This window comes from Glycine soja, chromosome 19, assembly GCF_004193775.1.
Source record: "Glycine soja cultivar W05 chromosome 19, ASM419377v2, whole genome shotgun sequence".
NCBI lineage: Eukaryota > Viridiplantae > Streptophyta > Magnoliopsida > Fabales > Fabaceae > Glycine > Glycine soja.
Window position 1 is genome coordinate 35,827,256 of NC_041020.1, and position 11,600 is coordinate 35,838,855.

Sequence of the window (11,600 nt, forward strand, 5' to 3'; positions counted from 1 at the left end):
TACTAGTTTATGATTGAATGATAGAAAACACTTTATACATATTCTATTTTCTTATTAAAATTTTAACATAATTACTTTTTTTTTTACAAGAACATAATTGCTTTTTAAGAAAACTAAACCTTAGACCACGAGTTAATTTAGATCAAGCTGGTGATAGTATATTTATCTAAGCTCTATTAAATTTATCTACACCCCGAGGCAATTACAGTTTACACTGGTCGTATCCAACCTCTGTTATATTTATCTATACCATTTCTCTATTGGCCGTTTTTAATTAATTTCATTTTTTGGCCTAAAGCAAACCGCAACTCAAAAATGTAACACACAGTAGTATAATTGACGCTAAACCAAATAGCCTTGGGTCACTTTCAGAAAACAATTAATTAACGAAGGCAAAGTTGGCTATTTATTTTATTATAAGAAGAAAGAGTTTAGAAGAAGTGTAAAAAAATAGTGCAAGAAATATATGTCTGCATATTTAGGTAGTATTTAGTCCGAATAAAAATGGAGAGATAAAAAATAAGAAGATTCAAATAATAAAAGTTTAGACACAATAAAGCATAACTATGCTGCCATTTTCCAACTATTTTATTTTCGCACTGATTAGTACTTTGGGAGAATGTTGATCTTGGCGTATGTGATAGGAAAATACTTAAACATGCAATAATTATCCATCTTCTTCGTCACCCCGAGGCCTAGTATGATCATCAACATTCAGATTTCAAGGTAAGAATTTTATTGCACAATGAGAAGGCAGAGAAAATTGATGGTTCTGTTTCTCAGTACAAGTTTAAAAGAAAAATGAAGCAACAAGTGTTGTAGTGGTAGTAGTAGTAGTAAGCATACAAAATTACAATGGCATGGTACATACATAATAATTTAATTACCAATGAGAATTTGTTTGGCTCTCACTTCCATTTGTTGGCAACAATGTCAGCCAAATCCACAACCCTTTGGGAGTAGCCCCATTCATTGTCATACCAAGCAATCACCTTCACCATGTCATCTCCCATGACCATGGTCAACGAGGAGTCAACGGTTGAGGACACATCAGTGCACCTGAAGTCAACGGACACAAGTGGCTCATCACACACAGAGAGGATTCCCTTGAGCTCATTGTCTGCACTCTCTCTGAATGCTGCATTCACTTCTTCTGCAAAGGTCTTCTTTGAGACCTGAACGACGAGGTCCACCACTGAGACGTTCGGTGTTGGCACACGGAGTGCAATGCCATTGAGTTTGCCTTTGAGGGTTGGGAGGACAAGGGCCACTGCCTTTGCTGCTCCTGTTGAAGTGGGGACAATGTTGAGTGCTGCTGCCCTTGCACGCCTCAGGTCACGGTGGCTCGCATCAAGAAGCCTTTGGTCACCGGTGTAGGAGTGAGTGGTGGTCATGGTACCCTTGATGATACCTGTCATGGATTGTCATTTTCCATTGGCATGCATAGTAGAGAATATGATCTTTTCTTCACATAAATTAGTCTCAAATATTGCATGCATAAGTCATTTTAGTTTTCTTTTTTTCCCTTCTAAAACTAGAGTATCTTTTGGCCGAGAGTCAAAGATTGAATCCTGGCTAATCATACCACATCATGTTAGTTCATTTTAGTTTTTAATTTCACTAAAAGATTACTTTAAAAAATGTCATTCATGTTAGGTCTTTTTCACTCCCATTTCCACCAACAGTAACAAGGGCTAGAGTAAGTGACATTTTATAAAGTTCTAGTTACTTGTTTTGTTTCATTTGAAGCACGCTTCAATTTGATGGATGGGGAATGAACTTAAAAAAATGTGGTGACAAGGCACATTACCGAATTTCTGATCAAGGACCTTGACAAAGGGTGCAAGGCAGTTAGTGGTGCAAGAGGCATTGCTGATGATGGGTTCATCAGGGCTGTAGTCATACTCATTGACACCAACCACGTAGGTGGGGATATCTCCTTTACCAGGAGCAGTGATGAGCACCTTCTTAGCTCCTGCTTGAATGTGTTTCCCTGCACCTTCTCTGTCCACAAACACCCCGGTTCCTTCAATCACCAAGTCTATCCCCAAGTCCCTGCAACAATAGCACATAGTTACACCACTTTCTTCAAAAATTGAGTAAAACTAGTTGCATGGAAATGAAAAAGAGGCTTACTTCCAAGGAAGGTTGGCAGGGTTGCGGTCAGAAACAACTTTGATTTCCTTTCCATCCACGGAGATGACATTGCTGCCAACAGGCTTGACATCAGCATCGAAGGTTCCGAGGATGGAATCGTATTTGAGAAGGTGAGAGGCTTGTTTCACGCCGCCGGTGTCGTTGATGGCAATGACATCAAGAGGGGAGTCTTTGCGACCGTGCCAGCACCTCAAGAAGTTCCTTCCAATCCTTCCAAACCCGTTTATGGCAACCTTCAGTTTTGCTTCTGTCACACCCTTCTTGTATCCTCCACTGCTTCCAACCTTCAAAAGTACATATAGATGCAACATTGTTAAACACTTCACATTTTTACTTTTCTAATTAACTTTTTGGATACCATCATGTATAATTAACAATTCATTAGTTCACCCTTGTGCTGTTTCCTTTCCATGTTTCTTCTATGTATATTCAAATGAAAGGCCTAGTTCAAACTCTGATCTATCTTGTTCCCAGACATGTATAAAATGATGATCATGAATTGAAGTGTGTATTCTTTGATGCAAACACATTAATGTGTTATAATAACTGCTAGAAAAGTCAAAATATGAATCTAAAGGACCCTTTTTTTTCTAGAATTAACATGTAATCAATAGATGTGTTGAACTGTTGATAATAACTTGAAAATTTTGGTCTTGTTACATAATTCTGGAAGTATATCTATATGATAACTTCCTGTATATCTATATTCACTTACCTAGTGTTTTTATTTTACAATAAAATTAGACACTCATTAATGGAGGCAAGAACTTACTGCATAGGTCTGGAAGGCAATGACAGAATGGAAATCCTCTGAAGATTTTCTAGAAAAGGGAAGGAAGCCTGATGAGCTTCGGAGGCCAGAGAATTCAGAGAAGCCTTTCCCATTTGCCTGAATAAACCAAGGAATGAAAGAAAAAAAAAAAAAACTATTATAAAAAGTTACCTTAGCTTTTGCACAGCATGGCACTGATAAATGCTAATAACACAACTTTCTAATGATGCATGTTATTAATGAAAGTTGAAACGTGGAAAAGTGAATGAATAAGTAAGTAGCTTGTTGAACCTGAAGGGCTGGTTTGGCTACAGAGAGAGTAGCCGAAGCCATGTTTCAGCACTGAATTTTCTAGAGCAGAAGGTGAAGCAGTATAGTAGAGGCTTGTAAGAAACTAGATTTTCAGGTTCCATTTTATGTTATGGCTTGTAAAGTTTAATAGGGAGGCAACGTGGATGTGTGGCTGTGACTCATGAGCCTAAGTGAGGATGAGATTATGGATAGCCTCTCATTCAATGAATGGCTGTGATTGGTGCTTTGTTTTTGTGTGCTTCTAAGTTTAATAATCTCACTCTTATTTTTTTCCTACTCTATGTTGATGGTTGGATCTGAACCTTCAGTCCCTGACTGGGCCATATTATGGGCTTTCCACTTGCATTAGTGGAGAATAAAATTCACTGAAATTCTACACTTCTCTTTTTTCTTGAAAGAAATTTGAAGTTTTTTAGAGAGTAACATGAGACACACACACAGAGAAACGACAGATACTAATATGTGACCGGGGGGATACGAGTGGATAAATGAAGTCTATGGCCATTCTTCACTTGTGGTTCATCTGCTTTACGGTTCAATACTTGAAAGCAATTTAGATCCAACTTAGTTATTGAACGGCTTATTTTCTGCGGAGGATTTATGTTTATAAAAATAAATTTATATAATATTTTACTACGAAGACATAAAAAAGAAAAGAAAATAAATACATGACAAGATAATTTATATGAGAAAAAGATTGTTGTTTAGACAGAGTCTGTTTGGATACAAGCGATAAGTAGTTTTAATATCTTTTCTACTATAAATATAAATTATTTTTCAATAAATAAATTCTTAAAAACACTTCTGACTTTAAATCCAAACAGACTTATAATATATATATTTTTTTTCTAAACTCAATGTCATCCGGTCATCTCCCCATTCCTATGTACCAATTTGAGAAGAAATCTCTTACTACATGATTAAGGAAAAATATTACTCATTAATCTTGTCACACCACGTTATTTTTTAAAAAGAGGTATAATATGAGGATGTACTCTTAGCCTTAATTGTATAATTCTGATAGGAATCGGTGTATGAGTGCTTGTATGACTGCATTTTAATTATAAAGTTATCCATAAATCCTTTAGTGTTGTGTTGCCTTTGCATTAAAAAAAGAAAAAAAAAAGAGAAAATAAATAAATGAAGAAAATGATAGAAAAATGAAAGAAAATAAGAGATAGAGAAAGATAATTGATATGATGGAAAGATACATACTCTTGAATTCAATTAAAGTATTTTAATTTTAACTAATTTTGCATCAACTATAAATAAATTTTTATTTTCTATATATTTACTGTATAAAATATAATACATGTAGACGAAAATAAATAACGAACTTAGGTTGTCAATAGGTATAAAATAGTTGCAAAAACCTTAACCATAAATAATATCGTAATTTTAATTTTAATCATGTTTTTATGTAGCTGGTGATAATAAACACTTGTCATTTACAATGGGTATATAATTGATTCTGGTGGTATATGCTTGTTTCTTTTATGAACAAAAAAAATAAAAATAAAACATATTTGTTTCTTTTTAAACAAGTCTCATGATGGAGTTAATAATAATAATAATAATAATAATAATAATAATAACACAATGTTTTAGTTGGACACGTGCTAAAAATTTTGCAATTTTATTCTGTTTATTCCCATTTGATTCATATTAGTCGTTGTTGATTTTTCTAATTCAATGATTAATATATATGGTTTTCCTTTTTTTACTTAAAAAAATACTACATTTATATTCTTTAACCTACTAGCATAGGGAAAAAAATCGTTGAAATAAATTAATTTTGTCATATTGTGAATATTTTTAGTTCAGATAAGATTACTTCTTAGGATATATGTGATTTTAAATAAACAAAAAAGTTGTGTGGTCAAATTAATGAACAAATTTCTTTGATTATAACTATTTTGGTGAAATTTTACTAAAAGAATTATTATTAATTTAGTTATCTAATTTATTTATTATTCAAATGAGTTTCTTCTTAGTTCACACACTATGTAGCCAGCTCTTTCAGGTCTTTTAATATTAAAAGTTTTAAAATCAATTTAAATTGAGAGAAAAAGCTTATATATAGAGGGTGTAAAGATTTTTAACACAATCATCCAATAAAAAATTGTCATGTATAATTTGTGATTGGTTAATAGTACAAAACAATTTGAATTTTATGATTGTACATTAATAATGTAAAATAATTTTACATCGTCAATTAATCATAATTTAGTATTAATATATTTTTAAGAAAATTATTATAAAAATTAATAAACTTATAATGATGATTAATCGAAATTATGTTTAATAATAACTAATTGTACAAAATGTTGATCTTAATCCTCAAGTTTAATGATAACTAATTCAAAATCCAAATAAACCAGTGGTTATGGTTAACCAAAACGTTGATTGAATTTTTAAAAAAATTCAACAAAATAATCTTAAGGGCATAATATATAGTACGTGCATAATATATATGCAAAACATACAAAATATCACCGACATTGATAAGCAAGTCTTCAAAATATATGGGTTCACCATGAAAGTTTATATGGTGCCCCCAATAATTTGGGGGTTTTGATGTTAATTTTGTAATCAATCAAATTATGTCATTTTTTATTAATTATTTTTATTTTTTGAATTAGTCCTTAATTATTATTTTTTAAAATTGTAACTTTTTTAAATTAGAAAATATGATTAAAGATAATTTTAGAAATCTGAACCCTAAAATCTTTTTAGTTGTTTTCAACACTTTTTATAAAACTTATGTTTAAAAAACAATAATAAGAAATTTTTAAACCCTAAACCCCAAAAGATTTTTTTTTATAAAAAGTTCTAAAAGTAACTAAAAAGATATTAAGGCATAGATTTCCAAAATTATATTTAATCATATTTTTAATTTAAAAAAGTTACAATTTTAAGATTTTAAAAATGATAATCAAGGATTAATTTTAAAAAAATTAATAAAAAGATGACATATAATTTGATTGGTTAAAATATTAACAGTATCACAACCCCTAAAATTATTGAAATATCATAGAAACTCTCAGTTTACAGTAGATACTTCAGCCAACTTTATTAGAAATCAACTTGGTTAGATATTTCCCTTACTTTTAATTAAGGGTTATGATTTCACATGACCAAAATGTCTCGAGCCCCTAATCTAGTATAGCAATTTGGATAACAATTATTAATACTTAAAAATGAAATATTTTTCAATTTCGTTAACCAAAAACGTGTTTACATCGTTCAACAACTTCACCACTAAATTAGATTTTCACCTTAACTCAATTGGAAAAACATTTCCAATGATCCCTCTTTGCTTCATGCAGAAGTGAATGCCATGGTTCATCCTAGCAAAACAGCTACAAGATAATAAAATCATCCCATGTATTGCTACATAGCCCAGCTTCTTGCATGTTGTAGTTCCTCCCTATTAAATAACACCCTCACATGAATCATGATCATCATATCCAGGTATTCCTCTGCCTCAAGCTTGTGATAAAGAATACTATACCACTTTCAGCCACCATTCTCGAGATCAACAGAACAAACAGGGGATTATTTAGTGACGAGAACACCAATGGATGCCTTGTTGTGTGAAATCTAGAACCAACCTTGTGGATTAAAATGGAAGAGAAACCAAATGATTCCGAGCCTGTTTGTATTCGCGTTGAAACAAATGCAAGGCTTTGTGCCTCTAGCTTCTGTGTTTTTTGTCTCGTAACATGTGAAATGTTCGTTGAACGTGGTTGAAACGCGTAAACAAACATAACCTCCAAAGTTTGTAGTTAATTTGTTCCTTGTTAACATTGATTTGTAAGGAAATGTGCTTCATTTTTGTAGGTTGTCTACACTTTTAGGGCTTATGGCTCATAACAATCACAACAAGCTAATCCCCTCCTCACCAGTAATGAAAATGATCAGCACTGTACACCCCTCAAATGCTTCTAGTGACTGTTCTAGTTGTGATTCTCAAATCCATAAATAGGATTCTTTCATGTTCATATTTCAACACTATAAAAAATGTATATTAGGTTGATTAGGTTTATCATCCAATAAATTACGGAGTATATAAAGGGCACATATACTCGTGCACAAACAACGTCATTCTACATTATGTGGATAAGAAAAGAGATACGTGTCTGCTTAACTGAGCTACAATCATCTACTATATATATCGTCATCCAGAAGCAGCTATCATTTAAAAAATTTGCTTCACACCTAGTTTGTGGAGTGCATCAAGTGATCAACTACAATAATCAGAATGGTCAAACTGAGCCTCTCCAAGTTTGTGGCTATTAATAAGTTCATTGCCACTAAAATGGTGGTTCAGATGGAGCCCATCTTTGAATTCTATAATTTGACCAGTCTAATAGATATAAAAAAAAAGGTATTGGATTGATCTACTTGAACCAAGATATTCGATATATTTCCTGCTTATCCACTTCTGTATGAACTGAAGACGAGTCAATATTATTAAACTAATTGTAATTGCAGGTCTCCTATTGGCTACATCCATTAATCCTTTCTTTCATATAATCATATCCCTTTGAGAAGAGTTACTGTTTGTCATTATGATTTAGTTAAATGCTGTTGAAATCAAAGACTCTTGCTTATATTAACTCAATTCCTTCAGGGAGTCACCAAAAGATTATTTCCTATAATTTTTTTCGTTAAAGGTTAGCCTTGACTTTTCTTAATCAGTATTTTCTTTGATTTCTTCTCTTTTTTATAGAATCAAAATGCACCATATTGGAGTTTCTTGTTTTATTTTTAAAAACAAATCAAACATAAAATAAAACTCATTTTGTTTCGTTGCATTCTAACGTTTGAAAATCCAACGGCCGTTTAAATGCTGCTCAAATAGAGTTTTTACTAATTCAGTTTAGCACAAAGTTTGAAAATCCTACGGCCGTTTAAATGCTGCTCAAATTGACTTTTACTAGTTCAGTTTAGCACAAAGTTTGAAAATCTAAAAGCCATCACCATCAACTAAAGTCTATATATAGCCTGGGTGGTTCACCCAAAGAGGAAAAGAAGGTTGGGAAATCTGTCTGGTATTCGGACAGAATGCTTAAACGAAGGGAAAATTCATCATTCCAAGTACAGGGCAACTCACCAGATGAATTATTTAACATGATTTACAACAATCAAACTCTGCAGAATGCTTTTTTATATTTTCATGTAAACAATTACAATATATAAGAATAATTTCTAGAATTTCAAAGAGAAGACATTTCCAAGGAAATCTTCCTGTATAACCCACCGATTGAATGCAAATCCAACAGAGGTTTGATTAACTCCATTTTTTTTTCCACTGCAAACAGCTTTGAAACCATCGGTCTTTTATATCAGTAGTTGCAAACAATCACAGTTTACTTGGTGCCAACTTAAAGTGGAATTAAACAAGTAATATATTGTTCATATATAGGGTACGAGAAAGTAGTAAATTAGTTTAGATGCTTTCTTTCTTTGAATAATAACAAAGGAAACCAAAATCATGTGAAAAGAACAATAGATTGATGTAGTTGGAGCATTTTATAGGTCCTAAATATTTGAATATTGAAAAACAGAGCTGAAACTGCTGATCTCATCTTAATCAGGCAGGCCATTGTTCTTAGGGCTAATCAATCTGGCTAATCTTAAGTTGGAGGGTTTTATCACATCAGTGATTTTAAACTCTTAAATGGGACTAATGTTATTCAGTAATCAGTGTGCTTCTCTAAAGTCTAAACTCTAACTTCATCTTCAATAACCTTAAGTCTAGGGAGAAAAAGAAAAAAGCAAGGAATCCAATAACAGAACCCTGGGTCAGTTGAAAGGAAACCAACATAGCACAATGTAAAGATAAAGGAAAAGAAAGGGAATCAGTACCACAGAGTCCACTTTGTACTCCAATGACACCACTCTTGGATCAGCTTTCTCGTAATCAGCCCCCCCCCCCCCCCCCCCCAAAAGATTAAACAATTAAGATATCAGAGCATCCACACACACACACAAGTGCATCCATCATCCAGACAAACCAACACAAAACAGCTTAAGCAACAAACACCAACAAGAACCAAACCTTTTCCCACTAGGTGGAGTCAGCCACAATGGATCTGCACCATAACATTCAATCACCGGACAGCTCAGGCAAAAACCATCAAAATCCAAACCACAAATAGTCAATGTCAAACACACAACACAACCCTTGTGGCACATCATAAGTGAATTTCTTTGAGTTAATGAGGCACAGTGGAAACATGGACAAAAGTCACAACATTTACATACAAAGGCTATTTCCTATTAAACAAGAATGCAACAAATGCGACAAACAAGAATGCGCCAAACAACATCAAGGTTTTAGACAGCATCAAACACAACACGAATCTTGTGGACAGTTGTGGTGCATCATAAGTGAATTTCTTTGAGTTAAAGAGTCACATAGGAAACATGGACAAAACCGAAGCAAAAACATTTACATACAAGGTCATTCCATTTCCTAGTAAACAAGAATGCGACAAACAACAATATCAAGGTTTTAGACTCTCTAAAGCCATATTTGTCCACAATTTCCCGCAATTGCGGCGAAACTGCAAAATATCAGTCGCAGTTTCGCCTCAATCCTTCACAATGCAGCCACAGATAATCCAAAAACCTCGACATTGAAGCCAATATTGATGTGACGGAAAATTTCTTTAAAATACTTGCAGACTAACTTAGCAGAAACAAACTAAGGCTAGTTTTACGCCCTAAACCCTAATCAAAACTACTTTCGTCCCAAAGCCAGAAATTACCAAGGTTAACATTGGTTTCAACAATAAAAGACACAACAATACAACTGTGTCTTCAAATCTGAAGTATCCCCAATTTTCGCATGCACATACAGGGAACAGAAGCAGAAGTGATGAGTAATCATTAATAAAATTTCAAACCCTAAGAATCTGAAGCTTGGTGGAGAAAGCAATAGCGACCCAATCAGGCTGCGAAGACGACCACTGAAGCTGCTCAATCTCCGCACCCGCAGTGTACGCAAGAATCGGGTCAAGCCCGCCCTCCACGGGTTGACCCATGGAAGAAAGGTCCCAAATCAGCGCCTGCGAATCATCCCCGGCGGTGCATATATGGCACGAGCTATGCGGGGCCCACGCAACCGCGTTCACGCTCGCCTGGTGCCGCTGCAGCTCCACCACAGGGAGCGTGGGGAAGCGAATGTCCAACACCACCACCTTCGCACTGTCCATGATGATCGTTGCCATGTACCTCGGGTCCTGCTTGTTCCACCCGAGACGCACCAGAGGCGTGTCAGGCTCCGAGCTCTCGTAGATTATAGTGGAGTGCTCCTTGTCGCGGAGATCGAAAACCCTAACGGAGCCGTCGGCGGAGACGGAGGCGAAGACTCCGACGCCGCCCCAGGCGATGTCGTAGACCTCTTTATCGTGCGCAATGAGTTGCGTGTCTACGGTTTCCTTCTCAATGTCCCAGATGGTGCAGGTGGTGTCGATGCTGGAGGTGCCGATTCTTCTGGGCTCGGCTTCGTTCCAGTCGAAGGAGGTGAGGGGGCCGCAGTACTCGCTGTTCTTGTTGCCGTTGAGGAGGGACTTGAGTTCAACGGAGGATTCGGAGATGTGCCAGACGCGGAGGAAATCGGAGGAGGTGGCGAGGAGGTCGGGGCGGTGGCAGTCCTTGTCGGGGATGAAGATGGATTTGGTGGGAGGGTAGGGGTGCTCGAAGGAGAGGGAGGGATCGGATCGGATCTCGCCGTTGGAGTCGTCGAGCTGGACGATCTCCACGCGGTTCGGATACTGCTCCAGGAGGGAAGCGATGGCCAGGCGGTACTTCTTGTCGCGGCGGACGCTCCAGTTCATGGCGTAGATGTGCCAGGGGGCCTCGTAGGTGTAGATCTCCGAACGCTTCTGCTGCTCGTCGGAACCGTCTTGGGTAGGGTCGCTGCTCGCGCCCATCGTCACTCACTCGCAATCAAACCCAACTGAAGAAGGAACAAACGCAGCTAGCTCAATGAGTTTGCGGATGGGAATGGGTTCAAAGAAAAATAATGGATCATTTCTTTTATATTTTTATTTATATTATTCTATCCTTAGTGGATAAGTTAAACAACAATTACAAAAGTATAAAAAAAATGTTTATTACATTTTTAAATATATTTTTTATACATCTAATATATTACTTTTTCACTTTGCTATTTAATTTTTTATTTATTTATTTTACTATCTTACATTTTTTAAAATTTACTTCTCATCTATTAGTCTTGATAGGTTATATTATGAATTGATAAACTAATAGAATATTACATCATTTAAGTGATAATGTGATAAAATAATTGAATATAACATCATCATTTAATGATTGATTTAGA

General features: G+C 35.1%; 2 protein-coding genes across 2 annotated transcripts; both read right to left on the minus strand.

Annotated features, from left to right (window-relative positions):
* Positions 1–701: 701 nt before the first annotated feature.
* LOC114399964 (glyceraldehyde-3-phosphate dehydrogenase A, chloroplastic) lies at positions 702–3,368 on the minus strand. Its single transcript, XM_028362191.1, has 5 exons — positions 3,221–3,368; positions 2,930–3,046; positions 2,137–2,441; positions 1,811–2,055; positions 702–1,411 (listed from the first exon to the last, which is right to left on the minus strand). The coding sequence occupies exons 1-5, from the start codon at positions 3,260–3,262 to the stop codon at positions 909–911; spliced, it is 1,212 nt and encodes a 403-aa protein (XP_028217992.1). The 5' UTR covers positions 3,263–3,368; the 3' UTR covers positions 702–908.
* Positions 3,369–9,630: 6,262 nt separating this feature from the next.
* On the minus strand, positions 9,631–11,280 carry LOC114400061 (WD repeat-containing protein LWD1). Its single transcript, XM_028362322.1, has one exon. The coding sequence runs from the start codon at positions 11,185–11,187 to the stop codon at positions 10,153–10,155; it is 1,035 nt and encodes a 344-aa protein (XP_028218123.1). The 5' UTR covers positions 11,188–11,280; the 3' UTR covers positions 9,631–10,152.
* Between the last annotated feature and the right edge of the window lie 320 nt (positions 11,281–11,600).